General features: G+C 39.7%; 1 protein-coding gene across 1 annotated transcript in view; it reads left to right on the top strand.

Moving 5' to 3' along the window:
• The first annotated feature begins 3,952 nt into the window (after positions 1-3,952).
• The window catches only part of glra4a (glycine receptor, alpha 4a), a 39,710-nt gene continuing 24,194 nt past the window's right edge, over positions 3,953-19,468 (top strand). Inside the window, exon 1 of the mRNA XM_005722878.1 lies at positions 3,953-4,697. Within this exon, the coding sequence (XP_005722935.1) occupies positions 4,630-4,697 (68 nt within the window). The 5' untranslated portion in view covers positions 3,953-4,629. The remainder of the gene's footprint in view (positions 4,698-19,468) is intronic.

The following is a 19,468-nucleotide window of genomic DNA, read 5'->3' as shown; positions in this document are numbered from 1 at the left end:
ACATAGGGCTTTATTGTAATTTATTCCTTAAATGTCTCACAAACCCACAAAAACTCATTTATCTAATATGTTAAACGTGGCTTCAAAGGGTTAAATTGCTGCCTGTTTTCAAACTCATTGCATTCAGTTTAAAAATGTTAATCTAATTCTATAATCATGATTTATACTCCTGTCTCTTGCTTCTCTCTCATACTTCATGTAATGCAATATCGCAGCTTCTCTGGGCCAGTGTTTATTTTCTAAAACTCCCTCTTGCATCATCTACCACAACTGATGTGTGATCTTGTGGTTTGGCCTCTAGTGCCAATAGCACATCTATTTAATTTAAGGACCCTACTATATTAAATAGAAAATGGCCAACAATCACACGATCCCTTGTGAGCAAGTGTTTAGCAGTGGTGGAAAGGAAAAACTCAGTTTTAACAGGAAGAAATCTTCAGCTGAACAAAGCTCAGGAACAGGCTGAAGTCTGGCATTAGGGGAAAGAGGTTAAAGAAAAGCAACATCAGAGGGGACAAGGACAAAAAAGCTAAGAGAGAGAGAAGACAAAGTCGAATGACATGTAGTAGTGGTATATAAACACCTGAAGAGTGAAATAGGGTTTGTTGTGCAGTCATGCTAAGTACACCATAGGAAGCCCCCCTTGCAGCCTATTTACTGTAGGTGATGGTTCAGGCTCACCCCGATCCAGATCTAACTATAAGCTTTATCGAAAAGTAACGTTTTGAGTTTAATCTTAACACTAGAAAGGCTGTTTGTCTCCTAAACCCAAAATGAAAGCTGGTTCCACATGAGAGGGGCATGATGGCTGAAGTCTCTGCCTCCCATTCTACTTTAGCAAGCCTGCAGTCTGAGAGCAAAGAACTCTGTTTGGATAATGTAGTACCAACTGGGTCTTTAAGATATGATGGGGCCTGATTACTCAAGTATTTGTATGTGAGGAGGAGGATTTTCAGTTGGAGATTCGGCAGAGTCAATGAAGACAAGCAGGGATGTAGAAAGGAAATAAAACCTCCCTTTCCAGCCCCTGTCAATACTTTCACAGCAGTGTTTGGAGTTATCTGGGGGTTTTTGTGGAACTTTTAGAACAGCTCGATATTAAGGAACTGCTATAGTCCAGCCTAGAAGTAATAAATGCATTAACTAGCATTTCAGCAGTCTTAAATATTTGTTTAATGTCTACACCGAAGGAAATATCCTGTTCAAAAAGGTCTCCAAGATTCCTCACAGGAATCTCACTGGAAGCCAAGGTAAAGCCATCCAAGCTAAGCATCAGATTAAACACCATGTTTCTGAGATTTTTGGGGTCAAATATGATAACCTCAGTTCTCTCTGAATTCAGGAGGAAACAGTTCTCCTGTAAATGAAGGGCTAATTGTGTCCTGTAACTTTACTCAAAGAATCTGGTTGGGGCATTTTTCCTTCTGTTCACGATTTTTGCATTTCCACAGCTCTTGCTTCATCCTGCGTGTATTTATGCTTAGTTAAAATTATAGTGTCTCAGTTCCTGAATGGCTGCCTCAGTTTTTGAGAATTTAAATTCTTCACAGTAACAGCTTCTGTTCTGTTACAGCTAATGTATATCATCTACTAAACACAGTAGATGTTAACTTTTACTTCAACCCCTGGGCTCTGGATTTGCAGAAGACAGGAATGTTAGCATTTAGCATCATTTCCACATTCACTACATTTCCCCTTTGATCTTTCAGCTAGAGGGAGGTTTAAGGCCTTGTCACTTTTATCTTTAAACTTGACAACAAATCTACCTTCCTCTTTAAACTTTACCATTTTCCCTAATTTCCCAAGAACCCCCCACTTTAACTACTATTCTCTGATCTGTCTCTTTTATGTTGTTTTACTAGACTTTTTTTATACAGCTACCCTTTCCCTCTTTGCTGGAAAGGCCAAAAGAGCTTCTATTAAACGACTTTTAGATGTTACCATATCAGCCAGTGTCTTGTACAGAGACACTAAATATCCAAAGCAACTTCTGCCTTCACATCTCTGACCTCTTTAACTTCAGCCTTCTTTCCCTTCCTTTGTTTTTGTGCCCACACGCTCTTCTTGAATTCTTTCCTCTTGTGCCTCTTTTCCAGTCAGCTCCACTTGTTTTGATAGTGGTGTGACCCATGTTATTTTATTAGTTTATATGTCATTTTCCGAGTCCTTCCTGTGTAATTCCTTGTCTCTGCAATTTGTTACATACCCATAAGTCTGCTAGGGTCCAACTGGGCCAGAAAAATGTTAAGCTTATCAGATGTTGATGGTAAAGTCTCATCTACAGAGCCTTTACATAATAATGTACTAAATACAAATGCACGCTTCAGGTAGGTGAAAGCACTGTTACAAGAATGACGCCTTGGCTGTTGTTTCTACAGCTGTGTGTTTCAGCGTCTGCAGCAGGGTTTAATCGCTGCGTTCCTTTTAAACCACCTTCTGGATAATCCCTTTGTTTTCTTGTTTTTATTTTTCTCAGACTTTACGTGGGCTTGCCTGTTATATCTTTTGACTTCTTTTAAAGTTCTGAATGTGTGACCCACTCGCTCATAGAAAAAACCAAAGCCAAACTCAAAAACAGAATTTGAATGAGCCGATGTAAATTCATAAGCCCACTGGAATGTGAAGCTAAAGAGGCTTGTGATTTTTCACTCCTTTTTAAGAAAGAGAAACCTAACGCATCTTTAATACCGTTCTTCATTGAAAGGGGACCAAGTAATTGAATATGGCGAAGGTTAATCTGCTGTATTTTCACACATAAAGACAAGTAATGGTTCTGTCTGCTTAGAACATATTAGAGCTGCTGAGTGGAATCAACCGGGAAAGATGACTCACAATAAAACAGACAACTGTGCTGCTGCCCTGTGATTTCTAATATTCAGAGGCGCTAATGGACACTGAGACTGGCTCTGCTTTCTTTCTTTTGCCAGTACATGGGGATGCATTCAATGACCTGATGCAGTAACACTGTCTACCGTAGTAGACAGGGTTCCATCTAGTTCAAGCCACAAATATATTGATCTTTTTTCCAAAGAAGATAGGGCACTTGCTAACCACAGCAACATCCCTGCAAAAGCTCCACTTTGGTGATGTTTCCATGTGGAAAATCACTCTTGTTACAATATTGCCAGGATTAAAGGGCGCAAAGGTGGTGGCAGGTTTACCTCAGTCATTTGGTTGATAACAATATTGTATTTTGGTTCAATGAAGCTCCTTAAAAAAAAAAACTGGTGAACAACATTTGCTTTGCCCACACTGCAGCTTCCAGGGCTTAAAAATGAAGCTAATACTGAAGTGCCAAAAACTGCCGCTCCTCCAATGGCTACTTTATGAATGGGTCCAAAAGCGAGTCACTACCTGTAGACCCCCATGTTAAAATGCCCATTCCACAGCTTTGTACAAAATGTGGCTTTGTTTTCAAAGAATCATTTACTCAAAAAGCAACAACTCTAAACGGCTGTTTTGTTCTTTTTCTTCTTTCAAATTTACCTTTTCATTTGTCCATGTGGTACAAACCCTTAAAGAAGCTTTTTGATCCATTTCATGTGAGTGACATTTTAGTCTGCTAGTAGTAATTAGCAGGTTTATCTGTGGGTATGCATCTCCTGGGTATAATAATAATAATAATAATAATAATAATAATAATCCTTTTTTAAAATAACAGCCCAGATTTTTTTTTGTTTGAACTGAAATAAATAAGACTTGTGTAATTTAGTTGGTTTTTTTTTTTCTAAATTAGTGATTAGAAACCAGCTTTGTCCAGAAGTGCTAACATTCTGCATGCTGATTGGTCGGCTAAGGATTTACAGGTCACGCTCCCTTGACAGCAATAGTTTACCAATGATAACTAGATGTTGTAAGTGTAATTAAACCACGCACCTAATTAGATTTGTGCATAGAAAGCTGCTGGCTGTGATGGTCAAAGGTGATTGCTATCAGGGGACTGTTGCTGGAAATTACCTGCTGATACTTGCAGGAAAACAAAATGGTGAAAGGCATAAAACAGCTTGTGGCGCTGTGGATAATACTCGAAGAAAGCTATTTTATTGCGCTAGAAATCTTAAATAATAACAATTTAAAAATGAACTTTCACATTTTACTTACACGTTTTTGAGTGTTTTAGTCCAAACTGGTCATCAGCTAGCGTCTAATTAGGTCATCATCGGAGGCCTCACTCCCTTCATTCTAATTAAGGATAATTACACCAGAGGCAGCCGTCAAAACAAAAGCTACTGTTCCTTTAAATCTTCACTCCTTTCAAATGTTTTGGAGCGAGGGAGGGAAATACAGTGAAAAGGAGACGAAACCACATTGTCAAGGAAAAGGAGAGAGGAAAAAAGAGACCCACGCGTAAACTGACACTCCCCTTGAACACATGCACCAGCGCACTGACAGTCTGACCAGTGCCGTCCAGCCGCCTGAAGCACAGCGCCCGCTGTTTGCATGTGTTCACCCCCCTTTGGACTTGGTGGGAGGGGGGAGAAGTTTACCCAAAGACCAGCCTGGATCACTGAGAGAGACGATGCCTTTTTCCTCCACACCGGTCTCACGATTCTTCAGTGGATTTGCTGATTCCCACAATTAACCTTGCAAGTTATTCATCGGGAGTGGGGCGAGATTTCGAGCCAGAGGATGCTCCCACAGGTCATTCGGATACTGTATGTCTTGTCTTTCTGCTTTTTCCAAGGAGTCTTTATCAGGTGAGGGAGCAATCTGCTTTTCTCTCAGTGTTTGTGCGAGTTATTTTCTCTCTCATCAACTGCTTCGCATAAACTTTTTCTTTTTAATTTAAACCATTTTAACCGACGCTACTGGCTGTAAGACATCTGGCATTTGTTTACTTATTTAAAAGACTTTCTTAGAAATTAACATCTAAACGTTTTAAATGCTGGCTTGAAGGGGGGATGGAAGACTGGTACATACGAGCAAGAAACCAGTCAATTAATTAATTAATTAATAAAAAAAAAAAACTAGACCTGCTGTTTACGCACAGAACAAAAAGATGAAGAAACCACGGAGCCACTAAACCCTGTTTGCCCAGAGGTGTCAGACTACCTGTGGAATTCCCGGTTGCATTGAAAGGTTGAGTGATGGCTTTTGTGGGTCGTTGAAATCGCTACATTAATACTCCAGTGTAGGATAATCGTGGTCGTGGTGCTGAACAGTTTAACGGGAGCCAGTGATTACAAAGCTTGCTGGGGTTATAAAAACTAATAAAGCTGCTGCATACTGAACATTTGGATGCATGTTTGAAAATGGGAGCTGGGAGTGGAGTATATTGTTTCTGTGCTTAGTTTATTCACTACTGCAGGAAATGTCATTCATTGTGGGTTCTAGAACACGTTTTATTTCCACGCCATCATTCTTTCACTCAGTCCATCTAACAATAACCAAGCTCCTCTGTCTTCTTCTTCTTTCCATGTCACCTTCCTCTCGTCCTCCCTCAACCTCTCTCCCTCCTCTTGGTGGCAAAAAGTTTTATTTGCAGTGAACACTTTTCTTATTTCATGCCCTGCCACCCTCAGGTGTGAGCGGAAGGGAATTAAGATCTGCATAATCCCAGAGCGGAACAGAGCAGTGACTCCGTGAACCCAGGGGCGAGGAGAGCAGCTCTTAGCCTGGAGAGCAGTCAACTGACAGCACCTCCTCTGACAAATTATATGCTCTCCTACCAGTCATTCTGCTAGCCACGTAGGGAGGGAGTGGGAGGGAGGCATGAAGGAAAAGGAAGGGATTAAGGTGTAAAAGACAGGCAGAATCAGATGGAGTCAATGGACATGTTGGGGGAATGATGGAAGATGAAAATGGGAATGGAGCAACCTGGGATGGGAAGAAATGGGAACAAGAAATTGAAAGAGTGATTCATTTAGCTGGAGGTGGTGTGAAGATTAGCAAAGTGGAGAATGAGACTGGTAGATGGAGAGAAATGGTTCAGATAGGAGAAACGAGATGAGATGGAGAAAGAGGGGGAGGTGTATGTTAGGTGGGAAGTGCTGTAAGAGATTTGGGGGGAAAAATGTCATGTGAAATAGTGCTCATCAAGCAGGATGGACATATGTTTTGGACTGGGTGTTTGTCAACAAGAGGAAATGCGAAACGGGAACCAAGGGTGTAATAACCAAGTTCTTATCATACTCTGAGGGTTGGGAGATGGTTATGTGTTGACGTGTGTATGTAGAAAGAGGCGATGTTGTGTCTCTTTAACTTGAATGACAACCTGGAACAAAACCTGACACGTTCTCTTTTCCTGAAGCTTTTCTACCATCCACTTCATTTCTTTGTGTGGTATCCCAGACAATTTCTGACCCTGCAAGAGGAAACTTAAAAATGCTAAGTTTTAATTGCAAAGTTGTTGATTTATGTTAATTTAAGCATTTTTAAAACTTGCACTCACAGAACTGAAACATGACAAACATAAAGATAAGCATGGTGCTTTGCTGCAAGTCGTATTTTAAGTCCACAGCACTTAAACAACTAACTTATACATAACTTCTAAACTTTTGGCTTTTGGATATTTTCTTTTGCATTTTATCGCACTACTGCAAGAGAAACACCAGCTGGCTGGATTATATTAGCTGTTTCCCTTGCTATGGTTCGTGCTTGCTCACCGTTACAGTTTACTGGACACTTTAACAGAACAGTGCCACTGTAAATGTTCTTGCTAACACCTTATTGCCAACACCTTTTAAAATATTAGCTGTGAAAAATATTGTGTGCATTTGCAGAACAGGGTTTCCTGAACTTGATTTAAAATAACTGTTTAAATAAAGTAAAGCTGGATCAGAAAATGTGAAAATAGCTAAAGAAATTAGCTTTGGCTTAGTCATGAGTTTTTGTTTTAGTCATACTGCCTCATTATTTTTAGAACGCACATTATAATGGGGAGCTATGAAAGTGGACCAATTATGTTTTCATTTTTTTCTGTTATAGTCTTAAAGTTGATAATATTCACTTAAACACGGCCAAGTGTCAGATAAAATTGAAGCAATCCACGTGAGCCTAAAGCTCAGGCTTCACTTTTTTTCTTCTTCTCTATTAATGACTCTATATGATTTTCATAAGAGTGATTATCTCTAATAAGGTACTCCAGGCACACAGGTCTGCTGCTTATGGAAGCCACACCCAACTGCTGTTCAAACTTCCTGTTTATAAGCGGCATCCTATCAGAAGTAGGTTAGGTCAAAGAGAGGCTGGCCTTGAAAGCAAAGGAGCCAAAATGGCTTGTTTCAGACAGCAGATGAATTGAGAGGCTGCAACATGGCTCAGCATGAGGTTTTTAAAAAAACTGAGTTATGCGAAGCTACTCTAGCCAAATCCAAGAATTTAAAAAATAATAATTAGCTGCAAATTAGCTAAAGAGGTCCACATTACAACAGAGAACTTCTGCCACCGTCACTTCTGACTAACACCTTTTGATGTGTTGTCTGAATGGGACTTTCCACATGGTAGAACTTGAATTTTTCTCTTTGGGGTGTCCAGTGAAAAACGAGTTGGTTGTTGATACTGTAATAAAAAAAATAGCCAAACTATCACACATGAAGTCTTCACCATGTGAACATCACATCAGAGGAAATTGTGCAAATATGTCCCTGACCTCTGGTCATCTGACATGTGTACTGGGAAATTGCAAGAGAAGAGTAGTGGATTGCATGAAGTGAAGGGCAGAGGATTGCACACCAAGGATCTCTGCTGTCCTTGCCTGCAGTCAGCTAGAGATCATGAGTCAGAGCTTAAAAAATATCAGAGAGTAAGTCTTATCAGATGGAGCTGGGCACTTGCGAGCCTGATTAGAGTGTGAGTGAGTGAGTGTGTGTGCACGCACAGGCAGGCATATGTGAGAGCATGGTGGTTCAAGAGGAGGCATGGGATCTTTCCCTCTTAACTGTAATGCATTAATTGGAGTAGATAAAGACTTAACATGACCCCAAACCTCAACTTGAGAAAATAGGTCAGCCATAAACATTAAACAATATATTAGTGACATATTTGGAGATAAACATGATCAAAAATTCTGCAACCCAGTTAGAGACATAAAAGAAGTTATTTTTACTTTTTAGATTCTTCACTGCATTGCTGGCACGTTCTGTTTCTCATATTTAGTTTATAATGTGAGGAGTAGTTTTAATGCAGTGTCACTGCATTTGCAAGGAAAGTCTAACTTAAAATTTTGAACTCTTTAAAAAAAGATTTGTGTCTCAGTGACTAACTGGCCTAATTAAAACATTGTATTGAAATGATGTGTACACCACTGAGATACTTCTAGTGTTACTGCAGTTATAATAACAGAATAAGTCTGAACTAGGAGTGATGTCACTGCAGAGTTGAGCATGTTCCAGTAGTGAAGTTGGAAAATCGAGAAAAAACAGGATTTGTTTTGCTCCTTAGCAAGGTTTATGTTCACTGCCGCCATCTTGGATTGTTACTCTGGGGTTGGCCAGGCAGCTCCGAATTTCAGATTTGGAAATCCGACTTGAGGGGGCGTTCCAGTTGGAAATTCTGACTTCTACCTTAAACTGGAATGTGCTTTAGCTGAATACATCTCCTGGAAGATATTGATCAGCTTAGGATTGTCGTTCAAATATTTGTGATGGGGGAAGTGACTGGAAAAGGGTTACTGTGTGGCGGTAAGCATGGACGACACAGAGCTCTCAGTTCTCACTCCTTTTTTTATTCCTCTCCAACATCAACTGAACACATCGCGCCACAAAACACAGCAACACACTTCCTCAACACGGGTGTGAGTGGAGCCCTCTAGTGGTCCGCCACAACTGTACTATTACAAATTGAAAAGTTGCTGTTCTTAAGGCTTGTGAGACAAGCATTTTAAAGATGTATATCAAAATCTATGCGATATACAGTCCAAGGGGATCAGTTTTGGCCAGTGAGCTGATCTAATGGCACGTCAGCTTTTTTTTAACCTTATGTCAAATTTCATGAAAATGGTTTGTAGAAAAGTTAAGATGCAGGAATCGATGTCTTTTTGGAATAAAATGTCTGCCATAACAGTGCTAATTGACATTTAGCAAGCTTGATGTTTCTTTTGAAGCCCGTTCTAAAACAACTGCTAAAGAACAGAAAAAGGACTTCTTTATAGTAAGCTCACTGGAAAGAAGTAAATACGATTTTTAGCCAATACAGACTTCAAAAGCTCTGTTTCTGGGCGAGGACAAAATCTTTCTGTGATAGCTTTTAATTAAATTCTGATGGTCCTCCCAGCTGGCACAGAAGTATCTGCAACAGCAAAGCAATATCTGGAGGCTAGTAAACAGCAGAGAGAAGAGGACTGCAAAGATTGTGTGCCTTCACTTTAAACATTTTGCAGCCCACAAGGAGTTGTCCAAATCACTTGTATGGGGAAAATCCCGGTGAGAAAATGCCTGGCTCTTCCATCAGAGAAAACTTTTCCATGCATTTTTTAAACCCTTTGAAAATTAAACTTCACATGTGACGTGTGTAGCGGGGTTTTAAAAGACGGCTGCACATGGCAAGACAAAGAAACAAATCGTTAGGGTCTAACAGTGATTTCACCTTGAGTTAGACTTTAACAAACACTTTTGGGGTTTTCTCATTCTTTCCAAAAACACAGAAAATCCCCACACACTTGGTTGATACACAGATTAGAGCAGCAAGGAGTACTGGCAAAAGGAAGTGTGAAAGGAGAACAGATGGGATGTTTATGTGAGTTAATGACGAAAAAATGAGAGCCAAGCTGGATACAAGAGGCGAGCAGACGGTTTGCTCTCCACAGCCACCACCGCCATGAGCAGTAGAGGCATGCTTATCAATGAAATATTAACCCAATAGACAAAAAAGTCCTCAAAAGATAAACAAAGAGTTCATGTTTTTGCACTTGTAATCTTCAGATTCCAATGAGGATATCATAAAAGTTAAGTATGGCTTGTTAAGGAAAGGGAAAAAACTTATTTTTTCTGCACATTCTCAGTTTTTAATAACTCTGTGCAGCTGGAAAAAGGCAAAATGAACATCTATCTTCTATTTAAGTGCAGCTTTTAATAAAAGGGTAGCACACAGTCACATCCTTGTCAAGGAGGCACTGTCTGACATAGATCTACCCATTTCTTCAGTGGGCATTAGATTTGTATTTGGATGTATGGTGGAGGTGACAGTTCGGTGATGGTCTCTAGCAGCTGGCCTGTTCCTTCACTGGTCAACTGACACCTCAGGCTGAGAGATGTGACTGATTATTTGACATATGTTTCAGTTAAACCACATATAACCTTTCCCTTTTTTAGTTACATCAAAAGTGTGTAATGGCCTTATTTGACAGATTGGAATAGTTTTCAGGTGCTGGTGGATGAAAACAGTGTTCTTGTCCTCAGGGATTTTATATGGGCAAATATGCCAGCTACAAAATCCAACCATGAGTTAAATGGCTACGATCATTCATATCATAAACCAGTTTTGTATTCTGGATGAGAACTGGGTCTCTGCCTGTCTTTTCCTGTCCACACTAAACCATGTATTTTTGACATGCCTCTGCCGCCAGCTGAAATCAAAACCCCAAGCCACTGAATAATAAATGCATCATGAAGCGTAACTGATGCGCATCAGCTCAGGGTAAACTTTTAATCTTTAAAGATATGTAGCCAGCTAATGCTAAGCTGAAAGAGCATTAAATGCAACATTGTCCACTGGTTATGGAGCCAAAAACCTTTCAGACGTGCATCAATATTTTTCCTCAGTTAATGGAGAACTTTTTAGCATCTTTCTTTCTTTTGAGTAAACAAACCAAAACTTCATGTTCATCTCCTGATGCAATCCCTTCATTATTAATTTAAGTAGAGCTGTCCATCAGTCGTGAGCTAAGATGAAAAACTGCACGGTTTAAGTTGAAGTAGTTCCCTTCTCTGCGTTAACCCCTAAAGTAGCCAAGAATTGCAAAAGGTAATTAAGCCAACCTAATCGATAGCCTCATTCCTTATGTGGGTCTTCTCACAAACCCACATAAACAAATGTTTTATTTCCTTTATTTGTTTTATTTTATTTATTATTTTAAGTTTCTGCCGATCAGGAAACTTCAGATCTACATATACAGTTTTCTATCTGGCAATTGTTTTAGTTTATAGAGTAACAGCAGTATTTCATAATCTATTTCATGTTTGTTTTTTTTCCTTTTGCTTTTTTTTTTTTTAGGTTTAATATGTAATTTTACATACAGATATGTTTTCGCTGACAGTTGTTTGCCAAAATGTACCGGAGGCCGTGCAATATTCTAGAAATGAGCCTGTTTTTAAAGCAACTACCTGTCCAAAGATGGTATCCGCAAATAATAGTTTTATGGTCGTCTTCTTTGTATATAGTTTTGTTTGTTTTTTATTCTCTGAATCATTTATTGATATTAAAACCTGTAGATGATGGCATCCTTAAAACTGTATGCTTAACTACTTGCCTTCTATAATTCTTCAACTCACTAATTTACATTCTACGCAGCACCCCGACTCTTTTAGATTATGTTGTGCTTTAAAATGTTGTAAATTGTGCTCCATTCACTGCTTGCTTAAATAATTCGGTGCAAGAACTTGTTTGATTTGTATACCTGAGTAAAGCTCTATACCATAGTCTTTGTGTCAAATCTTACTTGTTCTTGATTCTAACAATGGCCTGGCTTCACAGTCAAACTGCTAGTGTCGCAGTTCTTTATTTTAGTTTTGGTTGCAGAAGGCAGCCAGCTGAGGTGGAGGCGCGGTAGGTGTGAAGGTTTCAGGTGGCTTCATCAGGGTTATAAAACCACAGGTGTGTTCTGCAAATACATGTTGCTGCATCTTTGCAGCCAAAACAATCCAGCATACAATCTAACTCTCTCCAGTGTCTGGATAAGAAAATGTGACACAGTGGTAAGGTAATGCAATAAAGGGGAGCTCTCCACTCTTCTTCTCTAGCTCTAGCAAATTAAAAATACCCACTTATTGACTAGGAGAGCACTTTGGCTCTGAGGTTCACCATTGTAGGTCATTATGCTCTCTACAATTAGAATCATGAAGTGGGGAACCATTATGAAACCCTCCATCATGTCATTACATCTGACCAGATGGGCCTTGCTGATTAAACTTCACTTTGAGAGTGAGGGGGGAAAAGTGTGGTCTCAGAAAGCAAGACCTCATAATACGCTGCTGGCCAAAAGAAGAAGTGGCCAGTGGAGTCAAGCTGAAGAGCTGCTTTGTAATTGAATCCGAAAGTCATTAACCGAGCCATTTAGAGTGACCATGCTATAATCAATCATTGATTACACAGGGCTGTGTCAGCTTTGTCAGCCAAATATTGCAGGCTACAGCTACAGCTAGCTAACAGTCGAACAGCAGCATACCACACTTTATTAATCATTTTGCTTGTTTGTTTGTTTTTTTTCTTTTTTTAATTTGTCTAACTTGTGCTCTGATTTTATGCACTGATTATGTGTGTACAGTAGATCAGCGGTCTCCAACCTTTTTTTTTATGCCCGGTTTATGCCCGACAATATTTTCATGGACTGGCCTTTAAGGTGTCGCGGAAAAATACAACAAAATAAAACTAGTACCGGTACCGAAAAAAAGAAAATTTATTCATAACACACGTGAAAAGACCCAGGAAAACCGAGTAAACGATAACAAAATAACGCTGAAAACCAATAAAAACCCTGAAAACCACACATTTCACACCTGAGCCTCAGCTCTCGCAGCCCGGAACCAAACGAGGCCCGGGGGTTGGGGACCGCTGCAGTAGATGATAAGGATCATGTTGAGAAATGTTGTTTGAAGACTTTGGAACTTATTTTTTGGGGAGTGGGGGTTGTTTGGTGTTTTGGTAACTATGAGATACAGTCTTCTCCCAAAACATGGCACCATAGTTTTCACTAGCTGTGTGTGTGTGTGTGACTCACTCACTCACTGGCTACATTATTTAGGTACATCTTGCTAGTACCCGGTTGAAAGCCCCTTTTGCCTTCAGTAGTGCCTTAGTTCTTCAATTAGGTAAATGCCATACTGACATGATGGCATTTAGTGACTGTTTGCATGTGACTCTCCTGTTCCATCACATCCCAGAGGTGCTCTGAGTTAAGATCTGATGACAGTGGGGCATCTAAAGAGATGCTTTTCTTCATACCTTGGTTGTATTGAGTGGTTATTTGAGTTACTGTTGCCTTCCTCTCAGCTGAAGGCAGTGTGGTCATTCTCCTCTGACAACACGAGGTACTTTGGCACATTTTGGCCTTGTCATTGGCTTAGTGAGAGTAAAAGTTAGGAAGCATAACTGTGCGATGTTGGTAATTAATAAGGTTAAACAAAAACTACACCCGGGTTTCAAGCAGAATTCCTAATGTTGATTTGGGAAGCTGAATATAAGGACTTTGTGTTTTCTTGCAGCACAAACCAGATTTAATCTTTATTGTGTACAAGAAGAAACTTTTGGCGGATCCCTTATTTCCCAAGGGGATCCACATGCTTGATTTTACACAAATGTTGCAGTGGAGTCCCTTCCTCATGCAACCCGCCCATTCATTCAGACAGGGACCAGCACTAAGAGTAGACTAGATGCTGGGTTTGCGTCTCCGCCTGGTTTGGCCAGGAAATGCAAAAACTACCATACCATGGAACCCCTAATATCCATACCAGCATGTATGTTTACACAATGTTTTAATCGTAGCCTTTCAGTAGTTTGTAGCAAACCCAATTTTACCAAATCAAAACAGCATAAGAAGTATTGTCCTCCTACATTTTACTACACCCTAAGTCACATACACTCAGTAAAGGAGAATCTGTCAGGTGCTAAAGGTGGTTGAGAAAGATTAAAGCTGTGTTTGTCAGATAACCCAGGGTAAGGGAGTCTCTCCTCTTCAGCAGCATTAAATAAGGGAAGTTCACTTGCAAAGTCCTATATAAGGACCCTATATAATTCTCCTATACACTCAAAGAATTACTGTGTGTTAAGGCTTACTTTTGCTCTCACATGGTAAGAATCAAATTACAAGAAATGACGGTTTCATCTGGTGAGGAAAAAGCTTCCTGAGATGCTTTGATCTCAGTAGGTTTTCTGCCTTTGCTGTAACCGATCCAATAGGGTCTTCAACCATCAGTTAAATAGCTCCATATTGATGGTTGGACTTACTGTATGTGTCCATTATGTGACACTTTGTGATGTAAGTGGCCCATTTACCCTACGTGGCCTTCATGTGACTCTCTTCAACAGAGTAGAAAGCTGCTTCAAGGGTAAAGCAACATTGTTCATATACCTCCACAAATCTGCCTTGCTAGCGGACTTTTTTTTTTTCTCTCCACACACACTGATGAGATGACTAGTTGTCCTTGACAGGAGGAGTAGAGTATTAAACTGTAATGGTATCATAGAGTGCTTAAGTCTAAAAAAGAAATCTTTGCTGAGGAGAGCACAACAGTGTGAGCTTTTGGAAGGTGTTTGTGTTAATCCCAAGGATATTCTGTGTTATGTTGGCGCGCTGTTTCTTGGTTGCTCCTTGGAAAGAATGAATTTAAAAGAATCTGTTTTCTCAAAGTAATTGTTGTCTGAGGTCTACAGTAAAAGTAAAGAATGGAAAAGTTTAGATTATCTTCTAGGTCTTTAGAATCTTATTTATTTATTGTAATTATTATTGCACTTATTTAATCAGAGGGGAAAAGGTCTGTCTTTATAGATTCAAAGCAAACAAGGCAACAAAAGAATAGATACGAGCAATTCATGCTGCAATTTATACCATGTCTTTTTCAGTAACTGCTTATTTCTCCAAAAATGATGTGAAACCCAGTTCTTGCAGTTCGGCAGCATGCGTCCTACAGAAAGTCACCTGGCCTACCTGAATTTGAGACATGTCCCCTACTTAAAGAGGCCCTGAATTGCATGTCAGCTGAAATCTGTGGGAGACATTTAGCTTAAATCTAAAGCGAGAGCGTTTAAAAACACAGTTTTAGCCTTTGACATTTTGTGTGCAGTATATTTCAAATGGATGCACAAATTTAGGGCGCAACAGTGGTGTTGATGGTGCATCAGATTCAGTGGCCTCTGAATTGACTCGTGCATGGTTATCTTGCCTTTCTTTGCTAACCTCGTTACGGACTAGTGAAAGCAGTAAAGCAGAGACCCTTGTTTTTCTCTAAATCAAAGAAATGTCCAGTGTTACAAAATATTACCAGCATATCACATTTAAGACTGTCAAAAAAGTATACACAGTCTTTGAGTCCATTAGATCCCAGCCGGAGCCTCTAATTCTTCCTCGTTTTGTTGATTCAATCGATTGCCTGGCGGACATTTGTCTTCCCCAGAAAGGAGAGACATTTAAGTTTGTTTGCTGCAATCATGTTAGTGGGTCCATAGATGTCCCATGTCTAACATTGAAATGGGACAACTATAATATTCATTGCTTGAATTAGTTACATTACATTTAAATATTAATTTTTAAGCCCTTGATCATGAATTGGATAAGTGGAAGTGAGGAAGGGTGGATGGGTAAGTTTGGAGGTTTCCTATAGTTAAAATGTGTTTTACTACCAACATTTCTGAGATCAGCTTCTTGAAATTTGTTTACGCAGATTGACTATGCCTTATTTTCATAGCCCATGTTGCCATCTTTAAAGTCACTTTTGAAAGTTGGTCTTTATGATTTTCATCATCTCTCTGTTAGTGATGTTCAAACTGTCATTTCAAGGTAAGCCAGCTAATATTTCAAAAGCCTTGGTGATCATAACGGCATACAACTTCCCAGTGAGATTCTGTAAAAAATAACTTTTAACATCACAATGTTAAGGAGAATAGTTTTTGATTATGTTTGTATGGTTCTCTTGGAGGGCACTGCTTAGATGACTGGCTTTATGCTCAAAAGATGTGCTTTTGCCATGATTTTCTTTTTTTACCTGGTGACACACACTCTTTTTAGTTATGCAGGACCGTGCTTTGTTCATGGTTATCTCAGTCCACACACTCACCTCTGAGCTTGCTAACCATCCATAACGGTGCTGGAGACACATCTCTCTATCATACTGAGCAGACATCATGTGAGCTGAACAGATTCGTTCTCACCTTGCCTCCTGACCACTGAGATTCCTTCCAGTTTTAGTCATTTTTTTAATGTCCCTAAAAGCAACATTGTCTCCTCAAATAGTGTGCTAAATGGTGTGGTTCCCTGTGTATGAGAAGATGCGTCACATAAAGGCTGTTAATTAACATCAAAAGGCTTTCACTTTTCTTACCTTTTTCTTACCTTTGTTGTTTGCTTCTCTCTCACACAGTGGAATAATTAAATCCACCTGATAGGAAGACATAAAAAAGCACAAAAGTGTATGTCAAACAGGATTAGTTCACAGTCTGTCTGAACGTGTTTTTCTTTAACAGGCTGAAGGATTACCATAGCCATATGCCTTTGTTCTTTGGAAAAAGCTGCTAGACATGCAGTGCTTGTCCAGCACCCCAAGAGGCTCTTGTGAATAAGACATCACCCCGGAAAAAGTGCACAAAGCAAATGGAGCAGTGCCTGAGTTGTCTCTTGGACTCGAGCCTCTGAGGAAATCTCACAGAGCCAGACTTTGCCTCTCTTGAGGGTTTTACAAATCTGTGAGAAAGAAGACACGGGGACTTTTCTATCTACCCTTGGCTTTGTACCATCTCATGTTTACTGAGGCATAATCAGTGATTTTAAAAATTTCAACATGAAAATTGTAGCCTGCAGTCAAAGTCTCAGCTATAGCTGTGGGAGGGCTGGAGACTATACCAGCTTTTATAGCACCAGAGGCAGGGAACACCCTAGGTGTTGATGTGAGAGAAAAGGAGTTATGTTTGCAAAAAATATATAAGATTACCAGAAAATAGTGTTTCATGAAATAAATATTATCTTGGGGGGATATCTCATTGTATAGCTAATCTTTGCAGACTGTTATAATCAATTTTACACTTTAATGGGCAAAAATAATTATGGGCTGCTTAAATATTCCAGGCTAAAAAAGTTGGTAAAAAGACTAAAAACTAACTTTTCTTTCATCGATGTGAAATTATACATTAGCAGCACAGGTAAAACGACAAACTGATTTCACAAAGCATTGCAAGGCTGCTCTGTATACGAGTGTGATTCAGAAAATCCCTGGTAGACCCAGCTCCACGGTGTCTTTGTCATGACGTTGTTGCTTCCAGCCAGCAGCTTGATCAAGCGAAACAGGCCAGCGGCTATGCCTACAACTTCCTTTCTCTTCAGTGTCCTGTCCAATATATGGGTCATGCAGAGTGCAGTTACTGTCTTTGTGTGTTTGTGAAAGTGCTGTGCGTTTCTGTGGGAAGATTTTTCTGTATGACAGTCTGCTCTACCTTCTAAAACCTCACTTTATTATACGGATTGACAGCAAAACCACCAGCTTTTAGGCTTTTCTTTAAAAGCGCAGGTGGACCATGACCAGGGCCAAGTGCACACTGACTCACACACTGTCCCTTAGCTTTCTTATGTCTTTCTTGTTTTTTGCAATAACCGCTCTAGTTCCTAAGGTAAAATAGGAGGGCCACCGCACTGTACTTCCCCCCCACAAAGAGTGACCTTTGAGAGATAATAATGAAATGATAATGAAACAGTAGTCAGAACTGTGAAAAAGCTTTAGCGCGCAATGTAGTGTAGGGAGGGAAACGCCATTACATCATCATCTTGATGTGGCTAGCAAATAGCTAATAAAAGAAAAGATCATAACTGGAAAAGGAAACAAGGATAACTGGAAAAAGAAGCATCAATGCGCGCTTTCCATATTCATACAGGTGCAGGGAGCAAATGGAAGACTTTTATCATAACAGAAGAGTCTACAACGTGTAATTACGTGTTCAGCTTACATAGTTTGACAGTAGTCTACTTCTGTAAGAAATGAACTGGAGAGATTTCTCTGTTGCGTTGAGATCTGAGTTGAGTTGCTGCAGTGATGCAGACACCAGCAGTGAAGAGACTCACTTCAAATTCCTTCATTATGTTATCCAATTACCATGCCCATTTGGCTACATAGAAAAATGCTTTCCCAACTTGCTAATTATTGCATTTTGTTGCCTTGAATGTAAGACATGGTGAAGATGGAGATAAACACAGTGCTTTGATCATGGCTTTTATCCTGCATTTGAACACAATCATTCAACTATAAGAAGTTTCATAATAACAATATGAATTTCAATGTAACATGTAGCAAATTATGTTTATGACTCTGATCCAGTTGCAGTCTGAAAATGAAGCCATGGTATGTTTCAAGTCCCCAGGCACACATCAAGGCAAATCTTTTGCAGTCGGTATCGTCCCTTCTTTGTATCAGAAATCCTGCTAGCTCTGTTTCACAGAGACTGACAGGAGGCGATCCATGCTGATATCAGATTGTAGACGTGAAGAAGGTGGCCTGAATACAAAGTAGCTTGAAGAGACATCTGGGAAGATGGGTAGGTCTGAGGAGGCTTTGTGTTAGATTCGTCTCTCTTGGGTGGGCCAAGTCAGTCCCTGGTTGATCGCAGGAATTGCCATTTTAACTTCTACTGTTGGAGACCTTTAGTTTGTTGATTAGGCTTTGGCCAGAGCCAACAGGAGGTACACAATCAGCAAGTTCAATGCCTTTGGTAAATTTGAAAGATGCCTTATGGAGTACCTTATATAAATGTTCTGGGTTCCCAAGTTTTTAATAGCAAGGCTATATTCTGAAATCTACTCAAAAAAGAAAGAGAAACTTTTGCTAGATAATGTATGTGGGAGGAACAATTCATTCTGCCATGACATTTTGACAGCAGATGTTGCAATTAGGAGTTGGAGAGAGAGTAGATTCAGATTTAACGCAGCGTTATTCTCACAGATAAATGCATTATGTCATGAAGAATAGGATAATATATTTCCCACAGCTATAAATTTAAAGTCACTAGACAAGAATACATTAGAGAACTGAAGATTAGTAAAGGGTGTATGAGAACAGCCTGGCTGTTAGTTAGAGTTCACTGTAGTAGCAACGTGAATCTGTCATCAAGCCACAGCTCATTGTGTCCTTGTCATTACTGTGGCAAAAGCAAGTCTGTAAACATGTATTTATTGGTAATGACCCTGTCTGCTCTTGATGCACTATATCTATGTCGTTGCGTTTAAAACTGGTGTTTATCACTTTCTAATCCAGTAAAATAATAGAGTACATTGTATTATCAAAATGTAAAAATACATGGATTAGTATTGTTCTTTTGTCCAGACCCGCTCCATACACACTGAAGATTATTTCAACCAAAAATTACAGTGTGAAATTTCCACAAATTCGTAGTTCAGGCCTTTTGGAGTGAAACATACTTCATCCCTTTCTCTCTTTGATGACATCCACCCTTCCATTGAGACCATTTCTGATGAGCAGTAGATGGATCCACCGGAGAGCCAGATGCATCTCTCGGGTCCTGAGTCAAGTCTTTGCTGGATTTCTGCGTTTTGTTTTTTTAACCTATTTCTTAAAGGCATCTTGCATTAAAACACAAGTGATGGCCCGATTAAGTGACA

Source organism: Pundamilia nyererei, unplaced genomic scaffold, assembly GCF_000239375.1.
Source record: "Pundamilia nyererei isolate P.nyererei 1_Seehausen unplaced genomic scaffold, PunNye1.0 scaffold00008, whole genome shotgun sequence".
Lineage (NCBI taxonomy): Eukaryota > Metazoa > Chordata > Actinopteri > Cichliformes > Cichlidae > Pundamilia > Pundamilia nyererei.
The sequence above is the reverse complement of the archived record's forward strand: the minus strand, read 5'-3'. Positions and strand labels throughout refer to the sequence as shown.